Genomic DNA, 25,298 nt, shown 5'->3' with positions numbered 1-25,298 from the left:
AGCCCCATAGAAACTATTACCCACATATCATCCTCACTGGCATTTTTTTTTTACTCCCTTTTGGCTCAGTTCCACTCAAGGCACACAAAATACCCTGGGCGATATCTTTGTAAAACTTTAATGACCACGTTCCCTCTTGGATCTCACTGGAAGCTTCCACTATTAGAATAGTTGCCCTTGGCATTTTCCCTGATTTTTTTTTTTTTTTTTTTTTTAGGTAACTCTACAAAGCCTACATCGCAGAATAGTTTTAAGTGACCGGGCCAATGTCTGTCACCCTGAGTCACCGCTGTGCCGCTGTGCTCGTCTCCAGAGATGAAGTTAATGGGCCCTCATGACCACAGACAGGTGAAGCTCATCTCCGGAAACCGTGTTCACTATTGACAGTTGGGGGCAAATGAGGCCGGTGCAAATCGACTTGGCAAAGTCTCACTGCCATTTAACAGATGCGCCTCTATATAAATGGCCACAAAAAAAATGAAATCCAGGTAAAACTTTGATCGTGTATCCATGATCATATTTTGAAACACATACCTCGCAATATTACCTCGTTTCTTAAAATTGAAGAATTAACACATACATGTGTTTTTTTCTAAATAAACTGGCTCCAAAATGTAGATTGCCAGTATTCCTGACCATCTTTATAGGCTGTCCGATGAAGAACTGAACATGTCGATGGAATTCTATTAACCTTTCGTTTCTGTAAGGGTATAAAAAACTATGTAGCGTTTCCTTTTGTTTTTGAAATAAAATTTAGAAACAATCTTTACTAGACCTCGAGATTTCCTAAATGGATCAAAGTACTGTTTTCAAAAACAGGTAGAACTAAAATGATGCGACTTGTCATGAGCATAAGAAGTTGCAGGCTTGCTAACCCCTCGTCGTACCGTGTTCTTTCTGAGACTCCACACCAGCGCTCTAACACTCTCACACGTGAGTGCAATTGGTGGACGGCGGGGTATCTATTCGACTTTTATTTTCTTTCGTATCATTAAGAGGCGACTCATTGCGCATGTGGCACTTGAACACTTGCTTATAGGCCTTCCTAAAATTTTCCGAGAGAAAAGCATATATGATAGGATTCACCGAGGAATTACTGTAGGCCAGGCAGTGAGCGGCGATTCTGAAGAGGAAGGAGACGGGGGTCAGCGGGAAAACCCCAAACTCGGCCCAGAGATTGATGACATGATGTGGCAGCCAGGAGATCCCAAAAACCACAACCACCACCAGAACCGTCTGTGCGGTCTAGAAGAAGAAGAAGAAAATACAGGAAGTGTGTCAATTACAATAGGCAAAGAATGTTCCAGAGTTTCAAAACATGCTCTAAGAAAATGTTATGTGTATCACCACGCAATCAAATGGATGCTAACTCTGCTGAACTGTCACTTCATATAACGGTTCTGTTCAAAATTTGTCCAGAACCTGCCATGGGGTAACTTTACCACATACGTGAGATGCGTGTGGATTACGGGCTGTGTCTTTGGGACCGTGGAACTATAAACGTGCAGAGATTAAACACTGTCACCTTAAAGCCTGCAGACCTCTGAAGCCAGCAGCACACGCAGAGACAGGTTCACCAGCGGGCAGCTCGGATGGGCGCTCGAACCCTCTCTGAGCGGCTGCCTCAACAGACGGTGTATTTCTTTATTTCTCCTCTTTCACCTTTGGCCAGTGAAAGACCCCAACGCACTGATGCATTCCGGAAAGCCATCTCTGTTTCTGTCTGTGGGCTGATGAGCCCCATTTTTAGCTTGCACCTACCGTAACCCTTCCCTTGCTCTCCCTAAATCTGAAAACACCTGGAGGCCGGGGCAGGGCACCCACGTGTTTCCTTGGAGATTTGTGCCAAGCAGGTGATGGAAGAAAGCCGCACCTGATCGAAGACCTCAGCACAAGAGGAGCCCTCCCTCCTGCTTCCCGTCTGCACCCCGCTTCGTGTGGGAGCCCATCACCTTCCCCGTGGGCGCACACCTAAAGGGCTGGGGTCGAGCCCGAGAACCACTTCTCCTGCGTTTCAGGGCAGCTGGTTTGGTACATGTCGGAAAGGCAACAACTAGATAATTCACCTTGTGATTAGCTGGAAACTCTATGTCTACGGTTCCAAACAGAAGATGCTGGTCTCAATGTTTTGGAAACGAAAATCTGACGCAATCAGCTGGCTCTTTCCTTGAAAGGTCTCCCCTCCTGGGAGACCTCCCCTCTTTCCCCCCAGGAACCGAGCAGGGCCCTGACTGCCAGATGGGCACAGCGGCCCCCGGGCAGTGGAGTGTGGCTGATTGTCACTGCCTGACCGCCGGCGGTGGGCACGAAGCGGGGCCTGCTGGGATCACGGCTCCTAGATGATGACGCTGAGGTGCGGAACGGTCGAGACAGGTGCCTGGCGTTCCAGAGCCGGAGGCCAAGTCAGAGCCCGAAGCCGGGTCAGGTGACCCAAAGCGCATGCTCCGAATGCTCAGACACGGGGAAAGAAAAGCTTACGAAGTCTGCCTGGTCACCACCAGCCCCATCTCCGGGGGCTGCCTGTGCAGCACTTGGGCGGGCGATCAGGGACCCACAGGACAACGGTCGCTCAGCCCTCCAGACAAACCAGGTGAGGACACGTGCCCAGCCCCCACACGCAGCACTGCCAGCTCCTAGGTCACCTCACCAGTAGGTCCACCGCTCGCAGAAGATGTGAGAGATAGGGACTTGGAGCCCCTCGACTGGGGATTAGGAATCTTCTTCCTCAGACTCTGAGTCCGGGCCGCCTGAATTTGTGGAGGGGACACGTGGACACGTGGAAGTCTGCAGCACCCGCCGCCCCACCTCACCCCACCCCGATGGGAAAAGGCAACGACGCACCTTCCCCCACCTCCCTGCCGGGGCACCGAGGTGGAGCCCAAGATTCCCTGACGGCGCCCCTCTGCCTTCCCTTCTGCACGGAACCAGTCCCGACCGAACGGACGGATAAGGGGAAGGAGGGTTGGGAGGACAGAGGCAGAAGGAAGATGACAGAACCCAGGGGTGCTCATTGTCACGTCCTCGCACAGGACGAGGGCTGGACATGAGGGAGGTGGTTCCGAGACGAGGACATCACTGTCACAGCACAACTGAACCTGCCGCCTCGCGCCCGGTGCCCCCACCCCCCTGGCACTGCCCTGAGGGCTGTGTCCCCACCAGGATGTGCCCTCCACCCACGCCGTGAATTAGCGGCCAGACCAGCCAGGACGGCAGCAGGGAGCCGCCCACTCCGAGGGCAGCAAGTGCACACGCAGACACCAGCGTCAGAGACACGGGTCAGAAGCCGGGCGTTCTGCGACCAGGTGGAGGCAGGGATGCGGCAGGAGGGTGGGCTTGCAGGGCAAGGCCAGGGCAAATGCAGCGTCAGGAGGGGCAGGAGACGACAGCTAAGCTCACCATCACCGGGCTCCGTGGATTGTGCAGAAGCCCGGGACGGACAGCGGCCACGACCAGGCTGTGCAGCCTCGTGAAAACTGACGTAGCCTCCCGGGGCCTCAACTCCGTGCCCCAGTGACGTGGCTCTGGCTGTACCTGGTCCATTCAGACACTTAAAAGAACTCAGGTAAAACCTGACAACAGGTTTTTATAGGGCGGCAGGATTGCATATTAAAGCTGCTTCCTGCAGGGCGCACAGAGCAAACAAGAGATTTGCCCACACGTATTAACAGATTGTCTGCCATCGATGCTCTTATCCATTAGCGCATGAGAGGTTCCATCCCCAGATGATTTAATCAAAAACAATCTAGGCGTAATTATACCTACAAATAGAACAGAACACATCGTCTTTTCTTTCTAAGACAATAAGAACATCTCTCTGCTTCCCCAAACAAATACCCTCTGGATATCCCCTTTCAGTGCCTCTTTCAGGAAGTTTCTACTAAGTGCCACGCTTAGGACAGAAATCGACCCCCAGCAGCTTACTGACAGGATCCATAATGTATCAAAGTCCATAGGGCAAGGGCAATACGCATGAATATGGTATATTTTCTGTTTGCAGTTCATTCAAAATGTACTTTTTTGTTTTTAGTAATTCCACTGGCCTCCTTAGAACCACGGACAAGGCTCTCTGGTAGCTTTGAATACGAGGGGATTGCAACTTAGTAGTTCCTGGGGGAAAAATACTTAGTGGGCACTTACATAAACTCGATCATCCATCTAAGGCTCTTCCCAAAGAATTAAATGGCACGGCCGTCAGCACTGACTGCTGCCAGCTGCACATCTTCGGGGATTTGCTATTTTCTCCCAGCCTCATCAGGCATCTCAGTCCCTCGGACTGATGTTCTCTTAGCTGATGGCGACTCCGCGCCCTGCACGCGGGTTGACTCCAAATCAGCCTCGGCGACGCTTGGGCGAACGCGTCCAGGTTAGTGTAGCTGGGGACAGGAAATGTCCGTCTTCTTCTGTCTCCCTGCGGGTCCCGACCCAGCCGAGGAGACGGCGGCCACAGGACAGGAGTCCACGCGGGCAGAATCGCGACCGACTGCAACCTAAAGAGCTGGTCAGAGTAACACATGGGACAAGTCCCAAACCTGAGACGGAAGTGCCTCCCTGTGCTGATCACTCCCCAGGACACTGCTTGTTAAAATCCAAACATCTAGGCCTCGTGCCCCACATCGCAGTGCAGGGGTGGGGGCTGTTGGGGACTTACCCAGGAACCTGCCTTTCTTTCTAAAAAGCTCAGTGGCCTTTGAAAAACCCCTGGTGAATTCCAGAAAAGCCACAGCAAAAGCAAATTATCGTCCCCGTCTCCAATTAAAGGCAAAGCCGCTTCCTCAACACTGACAGCCGCCAAGGCTGAACCATGACTTTTCCCCAGGAAGCCTGGAAAAGGCTCCTTGCTCTCCTTCTAGGTGAGACGTCAGGATGCAACGAGAGCGTTCCCGTCTGTGGAGAATGAGGCTGATTGCTCTTGATTTCTTACGTGACTTTTTTGCATTTCTTCTGACACCACTTGCCTTAGTCCGAGATGGAGTTGAACCCCGTGCCTCTACGGCTTGCCTCATCTGTCCGTGTCGTGTCTAGACTCCCGACACTATCTTCTGACACAGAAAAAGTCCTCCTTTAGAGTTATGTACAAAATCTCCAGAGGCTTTACTGTCCTTGAGACTGGGCCCTTGATTAGCGTGCTTTTTTGCTCCTTCTACTGAAAGTATCTGAAAAACATGAATCTCTCTTCCTCCTGTAAGATGTTCTTTTGCAACGTCTTCTGAGACATCTGTTCTTTCTTCAAAGGACCGTACTCGCAACATGTCTAATGGAGCTTGGCTGAGAAGAAAAAGGTGACCGAAAGAAGAAAATGATGAAAACATTCCCTAGATCGCATCAATGGCAGCCAAAGAGCTTGCCGGGTTACTTCAGGTGCCGAGGGAGCCCAGGTTGTCAGGGGGGTCAACGCAGCCTCTAGTCCAGTGTCCCCTGCGAGGGACCCGCCCACTATGACGTCTGTCCCATTCTGAAGTCTTCCAGAGATGATCTGGGAGCCTCGTTTCAGTATCCCATCTGCCTTGCACCAGGAAACCTGTCTTCACGTGTGGCGGGGCTCGGGCAGAGCGTGGAACCGACCGCAGGGCTCTCCTATTCTTTCTAGTATTTTCTGCCGTGGAGATGTCGCCCTATGTATGTTCCTCCAAACGTGAAGGGTAAGTGCTGAGCATGTTCATCATGGAAGGCCTCTCTGCCCCACGCCCCTCATGCACCTGAAGCGGAGCCCCTGTGTGGGTGGACACGGCGTGGAGGAAGGGAGCCTACCCACCATGGGGGGAGGGGCCGCGACACGAGCGACGCTGAGCTGAGCGAACTACGAAAACCAGTACCGAGCGGATCCCTGTCCGCCAGCCCCGAGCGTGCACCTGCCCAGCGCCTCCCTGTGCTGAGCCCTGCGGGAGGGAGTGTCCGCCAGGAGTCGACCCGTCTCTGCCTCCGGGAAGGAGCGGCCCACCCCGGCTTCTCTACCAGAACCCTCTCCCCTCGTCCTCCTCCACCTCTCCGCCCTTTGCCCTCTTCTCACCCCGCCCCCAACCCCACCCCGCCTCTTGCTCAGACGCAGGCGCACGCACCAACCCCAGCACTGCACCTTATTTGTTCTATGCAAACAAGGAGGCGATTAAATGTATCAGAAGAGAACTGACATCTGTTCAGGGCTGGTGAGGGTCAGAGGCTCTGAAAATGGAAGAGAAGATCTGCCCACCTCTCAATGCTACACCTTCTCCTATGGTAGGAATTACATTTACACGTGCATATATGATAGGCAGCGTTTAAATATGTACCCAGTGCACATATACACAGGTATAGTATATGCTGTGCACATGTACAAGATATACACGTGTATATGTACCCACTCACATACATATGTACACATTTATGTTATGTATGCATACATAATATATGCACACACATGCATACACACACATACACACTCACATACATAATCTATAAGACATGTAATATATGTGTGCACATGTAATACATGCATGTAACACGTATATTTTATGCACACACAATACACACATGCACACATACATACACATGCACATGTGTAATCTATAACACAGTATATGCATATATGTGTGCCTATACACGTATACATACATGCACACACACATAAAACTAAACACAACTTTTAAACTAATTGCTAATCAGTATTCTTGGCTATAAAGCAGAAACTTTTCTAATTACTTCTTACAGGATCTATTTTCATTCTTTCCACTGTGAGACTGCGGCGATTTCTCTGCAACACTTTGCAAACACAGACACGGACAGTAGCCAAGCCCGCAAACACGCGCGGCCAATGTCAAGGAAGCGTTTGACTTCCGTCCTTTGCGAAGCGTGAACCTCTTACCCCAGGAAGGAGCGTGCACACGGCGCAGGGGCTTCTCCTCGGTGGAGGTGCCCCAGTCCAGTTCCTCCCAAAGACACTCCCCCGCCTCCCCGGCCTCACTCCGCACAGCTAAAAGTATGTCTCTCTCCCTGCAGAGTTGTGACCACAGGGAACCAGGGCCCCTTCCAGCCCCAGGGGCTGGCTCTGGCCCTGGAGGGCGAGGACTCCATGAGGAACTATCCCAGAGGAAATTACAGTCCTTAATTGTTTGCGGTCGATAATCTTCTTGGAGGTGAGTGGCTCAGAGGACAGACTGAGAGGCGGACTACAAAAATGGAAATAGTCCAGCACAACATCACGGAGAACAGAGAAAGGAACGACCAGCTTCAGGGTTCACTCCATTCACACAACTGAACGGCGGTGGCCGTTTAAAGGGATCCAGAAGCAAAATAAAGCCTACGGACGCATCAGTGGCCGGAAGAGGCAAGACAGCCTCGTTACATATGCTCCATCGTTTACTCTTAGGGGGATATTCGGAAGGCCACACGATCGAACTTGGAATCCAGGCCGAACTTCATGCTTTCTAAGCAGCTCCTACCCCTTCTCGTCATCGAGTCCGAGAGCAGATGTGTTTTGAGCCATATTATAAACAAGGAAAGTCAAGAAGAGCTGTGCTTTATGTAAGCAGAATTTTTAAAAATAAATATAATTATACTGTAAATCCTGTGAGTTCTGTATTATTGGCCATAAAAAAGTAGTTGTGAGGACAAGCAAGGTGCTTTCAGATGTTATGACTGATATTTGCAGGTAAAAAATGCCTGGCTATAATCCCCTCCCAAACATCTCGTCCAATACTCTTATACCACTTTCTAAAGTCAAAGATGTGGAAGAGTTAGATTAATCCTGACGTGTACCTTAGTTTTTTCTCAAAATGTGAACCGTAACAAATACCAGGATGTTAAATGCTTTAATATTACTCAGGAGAAGCTTATTTAAATCAGGATTCACCGGAGGAGAAAGACAATTAAAAGTGGGAAAAATTCCCCTTGGGGACCCTTTCATATTTAATTCTCCCCCCACCCCAGCATCAGTCAGGACAAGTCAGGGAGGAAGAGAGGACAATACATCTGATCTTGGGGCTTGGGGGACATATTACAACAATATTCTCTGTGGGGCGCCTGGGGGGCTCAGTCGGTTAAGCGTCCAACTTCAGTTCAGGTCATGATCCCACAGTTCATGAGTTCCAGCCCCGCATCGGGCTCTGTGCTGACAGTTCGGAGCCTGGAGCCTGCTTTGGATTCTGTGTCTCCCTCTCTCTCTCTGCCCCTCCCCAGCTTGTGCTGGCTCTCTCTCTCTCTCAAAAATAGATAAACATTTTTAAAACTTCTTAAATAATAATAATGTTCCCTGAAAAGACAGTTAAGCCAAAACCTTCTGATAATCACATCAGCTATGGTAGATGCACAATAAAATGGTTTTGTGCAAATTAAGGATGTCAGCAACTCTACCTTCTTCTGTCCTAATCAACTTAGAACACGCCTCCTAAAGGGGCTCAGAATCCAAAAAATATATGTTTCCTCATCTCTCCAAACCTCCGTCTAAGTTTTAATGCAGCCTCTGGTCACTGTGACGCCCGGGGGAGCTGACTTCCCATTCCTATCCCCACCTAATGGTAAGAGGTTCATTTCAAGGTCTGCACCAAGGATCCTAAATTTCGTAGGCAATGGGTGGATATTAGGATAATTAGGAATAAAAATGAACTAGGCTCTAACATGAGACATATACAATATATATTTGGGAATATTACCTTTTTCTTCGATGCTTCTGACTTCTTTGACATGTTCTTCAACTTTTTATGCAGATGATTGAGGACCTAGAAAACACAGACTGATTAAACCGATTGCCTCCTGCCCACAGTTCACCATCTGATTGGCACTGATAATTCTCGACCTTCTGGCATGGGAATCACACTGCAAAGTCATTCACATGGAAATTCCCTTAAGGTGGCAAAGTCTCACCGAACGTGAACCGCCAAACACGTCTGTTCCTCTAACATTCAGGAGCATCCAGGGGAAGTTTGTGCTCCTAGCATCTGTTTGCAGAGAGCCCTGCGTTGTGTGGCTCTGGGGTTTTGTCCAGAAAAACGCATATATGCATGGATGCATCCTTACTGGTCTGCCTTTCACCTCAGATTTCCCCGAGCTTCCACGTTGTAACAATCGCTAGGCCCCTATTACATGTCAGGCGCAATGCTAAATCCTAGATAAGTGGAAACACTAGAAGTCTCCTTCCAGTGAACCATCCAATGCAGGAAGCCAGCAAGCGAGCAAATCACGATGATGTCAGCAGAGAATTCTTCCGTGCAGGCCATGTTTGCTGCAACTTATTCCTTCTGTTTTCCTGTTGTGGGCTCCTTAAAGCAAATTACCACCCATCCAATCTCCTTACGTTCTTTATTCTAATTCTACCCACCTCGCCGTGCTTTTAGAATACTCACAGGAATTCAGCTTCTCGGGGGATTTATAGACTATTTAGCAAGGTTTTACAATTAACATCCCTGTCAGAGGATCTCCTGACAGACACTGGCTTCGTTCATTAGAGAAACTATTTTTGTCTCCTCTTGTCGACGTAATAGTCGGGAGAAGTGACGTGAAACATTTGGGTTATATGTAGGAATTTGCAGCGTAAGCTTGCTCTCACACACCTGAGCCAAGCCTGCAGATTCATACTTGAGTTGATTTTTATATCCCATCTGAGTGACATCTAAGGAAAATTAGCCTCTGGATGACTCAGGGCTTGGACTTCTCCATCATTTCCCAGATGAGTCTCTGAGAGAACTAGAAACCACATTCCAGACATTTTCTTGCTTCCCTCTAGCACCTCGGCCTGGAAATAATGCAATCCATTTGGAACACTGAACAAGCCTGCAGCACTCAGCTGGATGTGGCACTTCTGGAATGATCAGTTATACCCTAAATTAAGAAACTACAGGATTTCTTTACCAACTCTGTGGGCTCCACGCAAGTTAGGCAGACATCTTTGGGGTTTGAACTTCTGACTCCAAATTCGCAGCCCTACTGAACTACTTCTCTTCCAACAGTGGGGTGTCATCACCTCCAACGTGACAAGTCTTACAGTGACATGTAGGATCGTTTCCGATACGTTGACAGTGGCTGAGCTAACTGTTCTGCCAACAGAACCTGGGGTCCCAGAAACGGAATGTAAGAGAAAAACAGAAGAAGAACTTTTGTGAGATCTTTCCTGGAAAGGACGGGCCTAGTGAGTTTCCTTGCTGGCAGCCTTCCCAGCAAGAGACCACGGGAGGACACTGGTCATGGAGGACGAGGGACAAGAAGAGCGAACAGAGGACAGGTGGCAAAACAAAATCCTCCTGGAAAGGAGGCCGAACACAAAAGTCAAGGGTTATCTGCTTCCTGATGCTGCCCAAGGGTCTATTGACTCCTTCAGTAAACTCGGTCGGATCACATCTCAGTGACTTCAAGACTCCCGTGGGATGTTGAGTGGTCATGGAGAAAACACTCAAGTATAGTTTTCTTCAGTAGCTGTATTTCCGTCCATGGACCCACACTATGAGCATATATTGGTCTATTATAATGCATATAGTGACATACATTTGATGAGGTCGTCATCAAAGGTATCATGATGGGTCATAATCGCATTTCTTTAAAAGACGATGGCAGCATGGTGGCATCACTCCATTTTTCTATACGCTTAGGAGCGTGTGTAGGAAGGCGCGCGTTCAAACCTGAGCCAAGGTCATCCCGGGCGACATATGTCTCTGGGGACGTGGCAGAACCTGGCAGGTGGGTATGTGAAGAGTTTGCCCTCATGTCAGATGGTGGAGGGTCCCAGACAAGAACTCCCTCTAAGGCAAGACGGGGAGGGGCCACCCCTGTGCAGGAGGGAGCACGGCAGGCACAGTCCAGCCCGGGCCTTCTACGTGTTTCTCGGGGACTATCGGCATAAACTGTTCTACCAAAGCCATAAGGTTTGGGGAGTAGAAGGCAACACTGGAATGCAACTCCCTTTTTGAGTTAAAAAAGAAGAAGAAGAAGAAGAAGAAGAAGAAGAAGAAGAAGAAGAAGAAGGAGGAGGAGGAGGAGGAGGAGAAGGAGAAAAGAAGAAGGGAAAAAATGTAATTCTTGGCCACTCGTGATTTTTCATGGTGGCCATTGGTCCGGGGCCTTAGAGAAACAGCCAGTCCTGATCCTAACATTCGAGAAGAAGAACCATTAGCTGGACAGTGTTCTCTAACAATGGGGCCAAAGAAAATCAGCTAGAAAAAAACAACCAAGGTCTTGTTTAAACCCTGGAGTGAATCTGCAAATATCAGCTTGAATTCGAGAGAAATTCCCAGTTACGCTTCAAAGCAAACCATTTCCCTATAAAAAAAAAAAAAAAGTATCCCAGTGATTATGTATTTGTTGAATTGTTTTAAAACTCTTTTGAAACTTTGCCCTTTTTTGAACTTTGCTCTTTTTGAAACTTTCCTTTCATAAATAAATAAACTTTCATAAATAAATAAACTTTGCTTTCATAAACTCTCACGCGATGGAAATGTAGCCTAATTTTTCCTAAAAATCTGCCTTGTCATTTCCATTAAGAAGACCTGTGGACTTTGGAGAAATGAAGGAAAGGTCTGCTTCAGCCTACTTTAGGTGATTATCAATCCATCACGGAATATTCTAAGGACACTTCTAGTCCCGAGCTTCCTCCTGCCAAGGCCCTCCCTCGGGGACCGGTGGCTCTGCGTTAAAACCCTTCCTGAACCGTTTACCGGCTTCATAATCTGGGTCAGTTGCCTTCCTCCTCCAAAACCCTTTTCTCAGATAGCTCCCACCCCCATGGTTGTGCAGACTGAGTGAGACAGTGCACGCAGTGGATCGCTGCGCTGGTACAACCACCTGCTTTTTTGTTTTGTTTTGTTTTTGTTTTGTTTTTGTTTTGTTTTGTTTTGGTTGTTTGTTGGGTTTGGGTCTTTTGTGTATTTTTTATGAGGTCTTTTTGTTTGTTTGTTGTTGTGGTTGTTTTGTTTTTGCATTTACAAAAGAGCTAAGCTATACAACTATCTTCCAAAAGCTCTATCCTGTCCTATCTCCTCAGTATATCTTTATATGTAACCCTTCGAGGCAGGCCATTCTTCCAGACAATATCCCAGACTATGACCATTCAAGTAGATATGACTCTACCTACAGAATATGGGGCAGGAGAAAACAAAGGCCAAGGGGCTGTAGTAAACATTTTTGCTGGAATAAAAGAAATTATTGCTCTCTGTCATCTGGTTATTCCTGGCCCTACAGTCACAGCCTTATCAGAAACCGAATCAGAGACACAAGAAGATGAAAATCAAATGGTAAGAATTTCAAATTTTGGCTACAAAGCTGTTTTCCTAGTGGTAATAATACTCCCACAGTACATCAGAGAACTGGAGTTTTTACCCCCACGAATGACTGTCATGTGATGAAGCAGATACTCTTACTCAAACACAAATGAGTTTATCAAAAAAGTTGAAGACTTTTGGTAGGTAAGACCTCTTCAAGTCCCGGTGTGGGTTTGCTGAGCTCCAAGGAGCAGAGGACAGAGGGAGGGGGGAGCTGGGCCACGGAGGGAGGGGGAGCTGGGCCACAGAGGGAGGGGGGAGCTGGGCCAAGGAGGGAGGGGGGAGCTGGGCCACGGAGGGAGGGGGGAGCTGGGCCACGGAGGGAAGGGGGAGCTGGGCCACGGAGGGAGGGGGGAGCTGGGCCACGGAGGGAGGGGGGAGCTGGGCCACGGAGGGAGGGGGGAGCTGGGCCACGGAGGGAAGGAGGGAGCTGGGCCACGGAGGGAGGGGGGAGCTGGGCCACGGAGGGAGGGAGAGCTGGGCCACATGGGTAGTAATGCATCTCTTGAGGACAGTTAGGGATTCAGGCCTGAATCACCTAATATTGTCTACACAACCCTTCTAATTGGAAACCCACCCACTCCTGACTAGGGTCAAGATTCTGTGAAGAAATATTCTCTTAGCACCTGGCTTATAAAGCTTAAACTTGGGGTAAAATAAAATCTGAAATACCGTCTCCAGGAGCAAGGCTTCACAGAGCAGGAAGGGGACCAGGGCCACCACGCAGGGCGTCCCAGCAGAGCGCTGCGGAGGGAACATGGGGCCGCGCTCCTGCTGGGGGCGCTCAGAGCATGGGGGCGCTCCCTATCCGCACTCGGGCCGTGGAGATTTCATCCTGGAGACTGGGTCTGAGTGCCTAAAACTGAGCCCAATTCCTCTTCTGAGAGGTGGGCGTTGACCGCTCAGCTGCCCACCCGCTGCGGCAAAGACAAATTCGGGGTCAAGGGCTGCGGTGGCAGGAGGCCGAGGGGAGGCGGGACCTCTGGGAAATCTCACACTTTGTTCTGCGTCTCCCGGACTCCAAGTAACTTTCTCGCGCACCACCAGACCGGCGAGGGCAAAGTGCATTGGGGACCGTTCTCAACCCGAACCGCCCAAGACAGCAAGGTCCAAGGGGCTCCCAGAGGGGCACGGGGACCCAGGAGCTACTCCCAGGCCGGTAGCCGCCCGCCCGCGCCCCGCGCCCCGCGCCCCGCGCCCCGCGCCCCGCGCCCCGCGCCCCGCGCCCCGCGCGCCCACCTTGGCGTAGCAGAAGCAAATGAGCAGAAGCGGCAGCAGGTAGCCGAAGACGAAGGTGCACACCACGTAGGCCTTCTTGTGGCGCTGGTTGGGCCACTGCTCCCAGCAGAAGGTCTGGTTGCTGACCTCCCAGTGGAAGAGGCGCTGGTGGTAGGCCACGGGCGAGGCCATGGCGATGGACAGCGCCCAGATGAAGCCCACGCCCAGCAGCGCGTTGCGGGACACCCGCAGGGAGGAGGAGCGCCGGGAGTGCACGATGGCCACGTAGCGGTCCACGGACATCGCGGCCAGCGTGAAGATGCTGACCAGCATGGAGACGGTGAAGAAGTAGTGGATGAACTTGCAGACGAAGGCGCCCAGCACCCAGGAGGGCAGCGCGTAGACCGTGGCCTGGAAGGGGACGCAGAAGAGCAGGTAGGCTAGGTCGGCGATGCTCAGGTTGAGGATGAACAGGTTGGTGGTGCTGCGCGGCCGGCCAGGCTTGCTGCGCGCCAGCACGGTGATCACCAGGCTGTTGCCCAGCACGCCGAGCGCGAAGATCAGTCCGAACAGCACCAGGGTGACGACGTTCTCGACGCCGATGCCGAAGAGCGGCCTGGGCTCCGGGGTTGGGGGCTCGGGGCCGCTCGCGTTCCCGTCGCTGAGGTTCCCGGCTGCCGGCTCCATGGCCCGCGCGGGGCGCCCGGGCGCGCTGGCGACGGCGCCTGCTGGGGAAGAAGGCTCCGAGGACGGCCGGGGGTCCCGGCCCCCAGCACGCAGGGCGCGCGGGTTCCCGAGCCCGAGGCCCCGGCGGCTGCGCCTACTGGGACCGTCTCTGTGCCGGGAGCCCCGCTCTGCACCCTCCCGGGCGGGGGTCCCTCTGCGCGGCACCCGCCTCCCCCTCCCCGCCCCGAGCCGGGGAGGAGGGACGCGCCAGGGCAGCCGCACCGAGAGACCCCTCGGCGCCTTACCGGGTCCTGGTTCCTGGCCGGCTGCCTCGTTCCGGGAGCGGCTTCGGGCTGCACCTGTTGCTACGAGCCGCTCCCTTCCCGCGTCGCCCCGAGCACGACCGGCGCACCGCGCTGTCGGTGGAGACGGCTGCCCGCGCCCCCACGCCGGCGGCGCCGCGTCTCCGCTCCCAGCTTTTGCAGGGGTTCCAGGCGATCGACAGGGCGAGCGCTTTCCCGAGGGTTCGCAGGGGAAGACGGGGGGGGGGGGGCGGGGGGTGCTCCGGGGCCTCCGTTGTGCACCCGAGACGTAGGAAACACAGCGCCCTGAGATCCGCGCCCCTGGGGGCCTCTCCGCTCCCCCCGGAGGTCACAGCGCGCGCAGAGACGGGACGGGTCCTACCGGATGGGTCGCCGCCCACCTCGTCGCCCGGACTGGGGCGCGCGCGCTCGCCTGTGCGAGGTGCGGACCTGCGTGCGGCCCGGGAGGGCGGCAACTGCGGGGAGCCGCACCCCCGCGGCGGAGGGGAGCCGAGCGGGCTGCCGCGGGGCGGGGAGGCGGCCGGGGCGCAGCCCGCTCCTCTCTCCCCCTCCCGGGGTGGCTGTCAGCGGGAGCGCTCCCGCCCCGGGAATGGGCGCCGCAACCGAGTTTTGTCACATCCCTACTCCCGCCCCCACCCTTCCCACCGCTAGGGAGGAAACAAGCAGGGGAAAAAGGAAACGCCTCTGAGTTTTCTTTACAAACGTGCCCGGAATTCGCGGTGTCGTGTTCCCACCATCCACCTTTAGGTCACTTTTGCCCTACGTTTCTCATGCGAGTGGCACACACACAGGCAGCGACGAGACGTGTTTAGGAGGTGGAAAGAGCGCGCCTGGTGTTGCATCCCTGTTGTGAACCGTGGCTACACCAGAAGCTGAGCGAGCTAGTGGTGAGTAAGCATTATCCTTGTGTGTAATCTTGCGGGTTCCCAACTGGAGAGCTGAGCCGAACCCATTTGTTTGCAGCGTTGACAGGATGCGTCTATATTCACTTCCAAGACGGCCCTGTGTTTGCAGCGCTCCCCAAATAATGACTGAGTGTCCCTTATGCGCCAGACGCAGCCAGGTCACACAGAGCTGAGCGGGGTGCACTGTATCCTGCGGATGTGAGACAAAGAATCCACAGGACCCGGGCAAGGGCCCACAGGTGGGGGAGGCAGGGGAGGGGGGTGCGGGGCTCGCCCCATGGCATTTGCCCTTCTGCCTCCCCTGTTCCCTTCTGCCTCATTTCCAGGAAGATTTTGACGCAGTTCCTTGACTGACCGTGTGCCGGGTACTTCACCTATTTCTCTTAATGTCCACACACATTTCCCTGAGGACGAAATTGAGTTTAAGTAACTTGTTTCGCAGAGTATCTTGCTAAATCAAGAAGGGCTCACCTTCCCTGGAAGGTGCCTCCGAGCCTTGTCGGTCAGTATTGCTTTTCTTCCCAAAGGGCTCTCTGACCTCCACGTTCATGGATCTTGTGTTGGAAGTCATTTATCATCAGATATGGGAAACAGGGTTTTTTAATTATTATTATGAACCATTTTCAACATGGAACAGATTTGATGAAATTAAGTTAACTACCCGTGCGTCCATCATCCAGCTTAGAATAAAAAAAAAATTATCAATAGAGTCGGAGGCCCTTTTATGTACTTTGCAAATCACAACCTCCATTGCCGCCCTCCCACCTGCAGGTAACCTAACGTCTTGTCTTTTCATCATTTACTGACGTATTTATGGCATCTGCATATGTTCTTATATAAGATGCTGTGAGTTTCTGCTTTATTTTAATGTTATATGGTTGGTATGGTGATACTTTTCCCTTAAAGTGTAAATTGTCCTGTATTGTGGTAGATACACCAACAGGCTTTGCTATTTATTGGTCTTCTGTATTTTTTGCAATCTTCCTATGTCCTGTGATTTAGGGGGTATCTCTTAGAAGGAGCACATAACTGGATTGTTTTAAAATCCAATTTGACAGTCTCTGTTTTTTTAACTGGTGAGTTTTAGTCTGTTTACGTTTATTGTTATCACTCATCTGTGTGAACTTACTTTTATTTATTTTTATTTTTTAATGTTTATTTATTTATTTTGAGAAAGACAGAGATAGAGACAGAGCAAGCAGGGTAGGGGCAGAGAGAGAGAGGGAGACAGAGAATCCCAAGCAGGCTCTACACCGACAGCTGAGAGCCTGATGCGGGGCTCGAACTCACAAACTGTGAGATCATGAGTCGAAACCAAGAGTCAGACACTTAACCGACTGAGCTGCCTGGGCGTCCGGACGTAGACTTGTTTTAACATTTTATTTTATACTTTCCTCTGTTTTCTGTTTCCATGCTGCTGCTACTCTCCTTCGTTTTGACATTGTTTGGATTTTACATTTTAACCCGGTTTTTCCCCACTTCAAAATGGGAAAAGGGAAGGAATATGATCCATTTTTATTCTTTTACCGCTTACCCTTGAGTGCCTGCTACATGCTAGGAACTGTTTTAGGTCCTGGAGATCTAGCAGTGAACAAAGCCGAGCCCCTTCCTCCATGGATTTTGTGTCTTATTTTGGAGACAAGACACTTAAACAGAAACAAAACCATAATATGCCGTATAGTAAATACTATGAAGGAGAAGAAAACAGGATGAAGGAAAGAGAGTGGTTGGAGGGTGGCATCATAGAGAGTAATCGGGAGGTAGGTCTGGGAGAAGCTGACTTGTGAGCGGGAACCAGGAGACAGGGAAGCAGAAAGCCTTTGTCTCAGCCAGTGCAGGACACTGTAAGGAAATGCTGTAGACCAGGTAACCCATAAACAACGGACATTTATTTCCGAGCTGTGAGGGCCGCGGTCCATGAGCAAGGCCAGACTTGGAGGGCCTGCTTTTTGTTTCACAGCTGGGACCTTCTCGCTGTGTCCTCGGGGCAGAATGGGATCAGTTACAAGGGCACCGATCCCATTGGTGGGGCTCCCCCTCGTGACCTGATCACCCCCCAAAGGCCCACCTCCCAATGCCATGACGTTGGGGGCTAGGTTTCAGTATGGGACTTTGGGGGGGACACCAGCAGCTTGTGAATACCAAGCATAGAACATTCTAGCGAGAAAGACCGGCCTTCGGGCAATAAGACGCTCGTCCCGTTTGAGGAACGAGGAGGCCAGCGTTGCTAGGGTGTCGCTCTCTGGAGAGATTTGTGGGCTGTGAGGTCAGAAGAGATTGGGGGTGGGGCAAGTGGGGTTGGTGACACTGGAGCTGGGAGAGCGAGGACAGAACGTCGGTTTTATTCAGAGCCAGATGGAAACCCCCGGGGCGCGTCAAGCTGTAGGAGGATTCCATTGCTGGATTCCATTGCTCTCCGGAACAGGCCGTAAGAACAATAAAGGAAGGAGAAGGAAGACCAGGAAGAAGGCTTACAGGGGTCTAGACGGCAGAGAATACCGGGATGGCATGAGGACAGGAGAGAGGCCGAGAAGGATGATGCCCCCCGGGTTTTAAAAAAAATTTTTTTTTACATTTATTTATTTTTGAGAAACAGAGAGAGACAAAGCATGAGCGGGGGAGGGGCAGAGAGAGAAGGAGACAGAATCCGAAGCAGGCTCCAGGCTCCGAGCCGTCAGCCCAGAGCCCGACGTGGGGCTCGAACCCACGAACCGCGAGATCGTGACCCGAGCCGAAGTCGGACGCTCAACCGACTGAGCCGCCCAGGCGCCCCCGTTCAAATACTCTAAGCCTGCTGAGGTTATCTTCTGCACATCCTAACATCGGAGCTCCTGTTCACGATGTTCACGGAGCCCTTTTCTGGTGGCTTGTGGCCCGCGGTGGTTGCTGTCCTCTGGTCTTGTCCTTTAGATTTCCATGTGGCCGGGACACGCCTGTGGGAATCTCCTGACCCCTGTGCTAAGAGCACGTTCTTACCGAAGGATTTTCCTTTGCTTCTGCCACTCGCCCCCGTGGCTCCGTCACCTCAGAGCTCTTTAGGTGAATTTCCCAGCCCGACGCATCTCAGGACACGCGAACGCGAATTCAGACCACAAAGTTTATTTGAGGCAGGCGAGGTGGCATAAATTCTCCGAGAGGCCTTTTTCTCCGCCCAGTTCTGGAGCAGGCACGGCGGTTCCTAGAAGCTCACCCCCAGCCCCCTGCTGCCCTCTCTGCTGGACGAGGACCCTGCCCTGCCGTGACTACGTGGCCGTCTGTGCTCACTCCCGCCGCTGAGACGAGTGCACCCGGGGACGCGGTGGCGTTGCACGGCGTTAGCACAGGCGGCCCACCCGGGACAGGGTCTCCTTCTTGAAGCTGTCTCCTGGGCAGGAGGGTTCGGACAGCTGCCTCTCTGGCTGCAGGGCTCCTGGTGGGGTTTTGCAAGGGTTCCGGTTCCCGTTCCTCGTCTTGTGTGGCTCCGAGACCCCGTCTAACCTAATGGAAATTAAATAATAACCACACACATGCAGGTTTTCGGCAAAGGCTCAGCTCCCGTGTCCAGGCTCACGTAAGACAGCATTCCTCAGCCCCACAGGGCACAGCCACATGCTGTGTTAAGTCCAGTTACATATGAGAGGAGGAGACGTGTGAGTCGCCGGGCCGCACAGGGGGACGCCTGTACGCGGCGAGGGGGTCCTCTCCCCCGCTGGGGTGACGGTGGCGGGCAGCTGCTGCGGGGCCAGCCACAGACGGGAGCCGGCCAGATGCCGAGTCACGGATGGGGACAGCCCCCGGGTGTGGCTACACCGTTCATAGAGCTGAGGTGCCTCCCTTTCGTGGGCCAAATCCCCGTGGGGTTAGGGACTGGTTTCTTTCATTACTGGGATCCCACTGACGTGTGACATGATCTTAGTTGCAGGTGTACAACGTGACGACTGGACACGTGTGACGGGATCGCTTGTCGGCCGCAGCAAAGCACAGCCTGTCCCTAGCGGTTGCCCAAAATCCTGGTTACTGAATTGGGCCGCGTCCTCCTGGCTGTCCATCCACCACTGCGATTTTCTCCTCCTGCTTTATTTTTGGACCCTAGGCATTTCCCTGCTTCTTGAAAGCTTCTTTATGGGCTCAAGTTGCTTAAAAAAAACAAAAAACAAAACAAAACCCAGTAAGGCTTTTCAGTATGGAGTCCATAATAGCGATGGAAAATTATGTCCGAAGTGAGATTTTAAAAAGCAGACTTTAATGCCGTAGGTGTAATAAATATATCGGCGGAGAGAAAATTATAAAAATGTCCCTGAAGAAAGAACGTGAAAAGTTCCATGGGAATATGAAGAAACAAATATCCCATATCCCATATCCAGGTTCCCATATCCAGGTACCTACTCTTACATCTTCCTCTATTTGGGGGCAGGCGGTGAGGTCTAGAAATCAAGGTGAGGGGCACCCAGGGGGCTCGGTCGGTTAAGCATCTGACTCTTGATTTCGGCTCAGGTCATGATCTCACGGTTCATGAGTTCAAGCCCTGAGTCAGGCTCTGTGCTGACAATGCGGAGCCTGCCTGGGATTCTCTCTCTCTCTCTGTCTCTCTCTCTCTCCCTCCCTGCTCATGCTTTCTCTCTCTCAAAATAAATAAATAAACATCTTTTCAAAAGATGCGTTTTCACAGCTTTTTCACTGTTTTGTCCTGTGTCATCGAAGGCCAGTCTGAAAATACATGGGGTTTGGATTTAGCAGCAGTAGACAGAATTATCGCCAGGGTCTGTGAAGCAGGACGTGAAGGCAGGTATGTGAAGGTGGCTCTCGGCTCTGCAGAGGCTGTGGGACCACCGTCCTGCACCCCCGCTGGTTTCCCACTGGTTTCCTACCAGCTGGCCGCCCGGCCCCACACAGGCAGTCAATCCACCGCTCGGCCCGTGCGCCCAGCACGCCGGCCCTGCGGCTGGCGGGCAGCTCCCGCCGAGGTGCCGACCCTCCCGCGACACACGGTGTTCCTTCGTCATCGTGTGCCTTTGTCCATCTCTCTGAACATCGTTCCCTTTCTGTCACACTGGGGAAATTCTCGCTTGTTGTTCACGCCCTGGCGACCACGCTCCTCCTCTCTGGGCCCTTGTTGGCCTTCCCTGTTCGGGCGGGTCACCCCTCCTGCCAGAATCACAGAAACCCTGCCTGTTGGCTCTCTCCAATCACTCAACACAATGCGTGGTAATTTTGTGAGTCGAAGGCAAGCATTTCCCGGGCTAAAAACCCCCGAGTCTCCTCTGGGTAAATATTCAGGTCAGTTCCAGACTATTCCCTCTCTCCTCCCGGCGTTACTCTCAGCTTCTGGAAGGTTCCACGCCCTGCATGCTGAGAGGCAGCTGCTGTCCCCCTCTGGCCACTGCGGAAGGCTGTCACCGCCCTCCTGTGCCCTGGGCACCGTTTCTGCTCACCCCGTGGGCCTCCCCAGGATGGCTTCGTCTGTTCACGTCAGCGTCCCCGTGCAGAGGCTGTGAGCCGGCCTGGGAAACCTTCCCTGTCCTCCCTCCCCAGACCCAGGAGGGCGTGCCTTGCTCTCCTTGATCTCCCCCTGCAAGAGCCAGCAAGACTTTCCTCTGGGGTTCTGAGAGAACAGAGGCTGGTCCCAGGCCTGTCTGCTCTTGAGCCCCAGCCCAACCCCCTGCGGGCTCTCAGTGGGACCAGTTCCCACGGTGGTTTCCTTAATCTTTGTACTGCTGGCCATATTTGGGATCTGCCTGGGCCAGTGTGGGCATATGGGGTAACATTCCCTAGCGTGAATGTACTGGGACCCCATCATGTAGGGCCTTCCTGGCATGAGTACATGTTTGTCTGCCCAGCATCCCTGGCACCTGCTGGAGACACTGTCTTCACCGTTCTGCAGTAATCCTCATTGACCCCCCGATGTCCTCACCCTGCTCGAGAATGAGCATCTGTCCATGGACCTATATAAGGTGACAACTGCCTTTCTTGCCATGTGAAGTGAACCCCTCGAGACCACAGGTAATGTGGAGGAACACCAAGCCCAAGGATGGAGAGGAGCTCGGACCACATCTCTACAGCTGCTGGATCCAGCCATGCCTGAAGACTTATCAGTCGTATGAGATAATACACTCCTTTTTTTAAAGTAAATGAGTTCAGTTTCTGCAACTGGAAAAGGCTGAATATAGTGCTGCTTTGAAAGATGTATATAATACCCCTTAGCTGTTTAGATATTTAGGCTCCGTTTGAAAACTGAGATATATACAGATGTGAAGAAAATATGAAAGATGGCGTAAATTTAGTGGATAGATACTTGAAACTAGTTATTTTGGTCTGTTCTCCAGATTAAAGTTTTCCATTACTTAACTTTTTTATCTCCTTATTTCTCTTTATTCACTTTTAAGGGAATCGTTATATTTACCCTCAACATCTCTAAGAAAATACGGTTCAAAGACTAGTGAGGGCCACACCACGTTTCGTTTAAGAAATCATCTACTTGCAAAGAATTTTTCTCCCCGTAATACACTTGTTCGTCCCCTCCATTCATTCCTTCGCTGCAGGAAATCAGGTAGGTCATCACAGTCCTGCACAGGATTACTGTCTGTGCAGTATTTTCCTAAAGAAACATTCCTCGCTGAATTGGAATAAATATACAAAACCCTGTGCCGATCATTCGTTTACAGGCTGACGAAGTTTCAAAGGTCGCTTCGCGCTCAGTAGAAGCTGCACCTGTCTGCCTCCCGTGAAATGCAAGCCAGAGAGCTGGACGCGGCATGGACGTCACGGATGAGAGGGGCCTGGGCCCTGGGCCGGCTGCACGTGTGTGTGTCCCCTGACGCAGAGAATACATCACGCAGGAATCAGGACGTCCTCCGACTCCCCCTCAAAACTGAGCAAGACGGCGTCACCATGATGGACCCCCTGGGAGCACGTGCGCAGCCGGCTCCCAACTTCCGAGTGCGTCCGGGTCACTGCGGCCACACCCCTGGTCACTTGCTATGACCCCCGTTCTCTGGCCAGTCACGCTGAGCGAATGGCCCGTCTTCCTACTTGTGTGACTCTGTAGGTATCTTTGTGACACCTGCCCTTGTTCTGTCTGCGCAACACGTTTGCCTTCTTTATTTTCCTCTGAGTTCCGGCACCTAAGGGGTGTCAGTCATGTCGTCTGTGTGATTTCATTCACAATTTCCTCCCTTACTCCCTCAATTCCATCCTAAGCTTTGCATTAAAACAACTGGGGAAATGCCGTCCTTCATGTCGGGAAACGCAGGCCAGTCAAGCACGAGCAGAAGCCTCCTTCTCCCACCTGGATTCCCCCACATTTCTCAGCTGGAGAGCTGAACCCTTAACCCTTCCAGGGTCCGGGCTGCAGGCGGCTCCTGTCTGCCCACCACTGCTGACTGGCCCACCGAGGCCCGTATTGGGGGTCCTGTTGGGCCACAGTGTCTGAGGAGACCCGAGACAGGGGGTAGATGGGGCAGGACGCGAGGACACCTCTGAACCCGGCACGGGCACACCCACACCAGCAGGTGCGCAAGCCTGGAGAGATCACGTCGCCGTGAGCCTTGACCTCCTCACCCAAGGAGGAAACCACCATTTCAGGGTTGAGTTTCCTTGAAATCGTCTGTCTGTCGCTATGTCACCCAACCCACCTGAATGTTTAATGCGTGTATAAAACTATGTAAATAGTGAAATGTACGAACTACATACAGAGTTCCCTATCTTCCCATTTGTTTTCCGTGAGGAGAGAGCAAATGCTACTTACGGAAAGTGATGTGCAATGGAGGATTTAGCACAATGACATGAGTAGCAAAACTCTTTCTGCATTTTTAGAAACTTACAGAATGACAGAGCTGGGGAAACTTAATAAGCTCCCCCTTCCGTTCTCCCTGTCCGGCTTTAGTCTCTCCAACACGCACACCCACACATGCACACTCACGGGCAGGCGAGGGACCAGCCAGAAAGGTGTGATCTCCACGTGTCTACGCCTACAAGCTTATCATAGAATATCAGCCTCAGAGTACAGACACTCTCTTGTATCCCTATTCTCTTATTTTCACCTGCAACTTGACGAAAGAACCACTGTCCAAGTGATCGAGCTTGCTCTGAGCGATGGCAGAGAGCCAGGACGCCTTTCTGTCTCACAGTCAGCACATGGGGAGTCACCTCCAGACTGAAGGTCTCAAAAACCCTTTCAGGAAAGTCTAAGCCCTAAAGAAAATCAACCCAGCTCCATAACAACAGCAAAATCACTGAGAAGTGTGTGTAATGACATAAAGGTTAAGTTGTCCTCAATGTAAAGTCATAGACGTTGGGGCTTTTCCCTCTTTGGTGACTAATCGAATGAGGCAACAGGGCAGCTCTGAGCGGAAAGGGGCCAGGGTCAGGGACCATCCACGCCTCTGGACACGGCCATGCTGGAGAACAGCGGCGACACCCTGGTTGGGACAGACCCCCTGTCCTGTGGGATGGTTCAGGGTAACGATTCCTGGAGACACCCAAGCGTCAGTACTTGGCCAAACGCACAGAGCATGTCACACGGACAGTCCCGCTGAGGGGCAACAAAGGCTTAGCATCGTTCTGATCACATACACGGACACTCTCGCATGCACAGGGCCTTGCTGACCCTGTGCTCTCGTGATCGTTTGCTGGGTGGCTGAAGAAAAGCTTTCAAACAGCCCAAGTTGGGTTCATGTGCCTTGACCTTGTTTTCTTAAAGGACAGAGTGGATGTCAAGGATTATGGGGGACAGAAGCTACCAGGAAATGGTTTTCTGGCAAGAAGTTTGGGTTGGGAAGTTTATGGACAGCCATCTGTTTAGTTAGGGAAACTTGTTCCCATCTGTTGTTCCTCTGTATAAATGTTTACTTAGGACAGTTGAGTGTTGCGAATAAGTCCAACTCTGGTCTCACAGAAAGACTCCGCGACCCTTCTCAGAAGTTAAGGCTGGGGGCTTCAGAGAAATGGGGTCTGGGGTGGAAGGGGAGCCAGGAAGGGTCTGCGGTCTCCTCTTCCATCTTGCCCCACGGAACCAGAGATCTCCTCCGCTTCCTGCGTTCCTGGCCCTGCCCTGGCCACAGCACCCGTGTCCATGGCTGCCTCGCCCCAGGCCTGGGCAGTGGGAAGGGATGATGGGTGAACATCCCTGCATCGTGGTTCATCTAAGCCCCAGATGAGCTGACTCACTTGCTCCGGGGCCCCACTCGCTGCCTCCTTCCTCAGTAGAACAGCAGTCACAGAAGCGACAGTAGCCGTCACATGTGGTGTTGTTGTGAAAAGCCAATGAACCGTAGGCAGGTCCAAGGTAGACCAAGAACAGTGCTTGCTTATCGTAAGTGCGGAATGAACGCTCAGGTCTCAGGTTGCCTATCAATTCATGCTCTGGATGCTGCATTTTGAGATACCCATCATCAGAGTAGTTATCACCTCTCACCCTATTTACGATATAATCAGCTCTCGGTGTAACCGGCCGAGAGTAGCGACGACACCAAATCACAGATGATTCAAAGATTTCTTACACGGCTTTCTCTAGAACACGCCAAGCTTTACTATCGCTGCAAATTCATGCACCTAGATTTATGTTAAAGGGGATTTCCATCCCCTAGACTGGTACCCCCTCAACGGGAGGAACTGCCTGGGAACACGCGCGGCCGCCAGGAGAAGGTGGGGCCTGCCGAGCCATGTTCAGAGGCACCCGGAGTGGCGGGGGCCGGCTGGCCTGGACGAAGACGGCGATGGAGTGGCCGTGCCTCCATCTTCTCAGTTTCGCGGCGTGGAGCTCCGGGTCTTTCTAGGAGCAAAGGGGACAGCTGGAGAAGCAGCTGAGGGAGAGACAGGGGCCTGGGAACGAGCCCGGGGCACTGGCTATGCAGCTTCACAAATGCACCTAGATGCCACCGAGCTTCAAAACGGTTCACGTTGTCTCATGTGAATTTCAGCTCGAATTTTTTTTTATCTTTTTCTACGTTTATTTACTTAGTTTGAGAGATATGGGGAGAGAAAGCACAAGC

General features: G+C 52.1%; 1 protein-coding gene and 1 long non-coding RNA gene across 2 annotated transcripts; one reads left to right on the top strand and one right to left on the bottom strand.

Moving 5' to 3' along the window:
* Positions 1-212: 212 nt before the first annotated feature.
* Positions 213-14,317, bottom strand: GALR1 (galanin receptor 1). The gene is made up of 3 exons (XM_019423627.2): positions 13,458-14,317; positions 8,625-8,690; positions 213-1,245 (listed from the first exon to the last, which is right to left on the bottom strand). Exons 1-3 carry the CDS (start codon positions 14,121-14,123, stop codon positions 928-930), a joined length of 1,050 nt encoding a protein of 349 aa, XP_019279172.2. The 5' UTR covers positions 14,124-14,317; the 3' UTR covers positions 213-927.
* LOC109251754 (uncharacterized) lies at positions 13,761-19,646 on the top strand. The gene is made up of 3 exons (XR_002073680.2): positions 13,761-13,871; positions 15,173-15,312; positions 19,226-19,646. It is a non-coding gene; the product is annotated as an uncharacterized LOC109251754 (long non-coding RNA).
* The last annotated feature ends 5,652 nt before the right edge of the window (positions 19,647-25,298 follow it).

This window comes from Panthera pardus, unplaced genomic scaffold (assembly GCF_024362965.1).
Source record: "Panthera pardus isolate Hobbes unplaced genomic scaffold, ASM2436296v1 HiC_scaffold_15, whole genome shotgun sequence".
Taxonomy (NCBI): domain Eukaryota; kingdom Metazoa; phylum Chordata; class Mammalia; order Carnivora; family Felidae; genus Panthera; species Panthera pardus.
Note: the sequence above shows the minus strand (reverse complement) of the source record. Positions and strands in the feature narration are given on the sequence as shown.

What these genes read in the sequence shown, in the direction of transcription:
- GALR1 (XM_019423627.2), bottom strand. Translation starts at nt 14,123, where the DNA reads ATGGAGCCGGCAGCCGGGAACCTCAGCGACGGGAACGCGAGCGGCCCC. An exon ending in TTTGCTTCTGCTACGCCAAG is followed by an intron (nt 8,691 to 13,457) that starts GTGGGCGCGCGG and finishes TGTGTTTTCTAG; the next exon opens with GTCCTCAATCATCTGCATAA. An exon ending in CAGAAGCATCGAAGAAAAAG is followed by an intron (nt 1,246 to 8,624) that starts GTAATATTCCCA and finishes TTCTTCTTCTAG; the next exon opens with ACCGCACAGACGGTTCTGGT.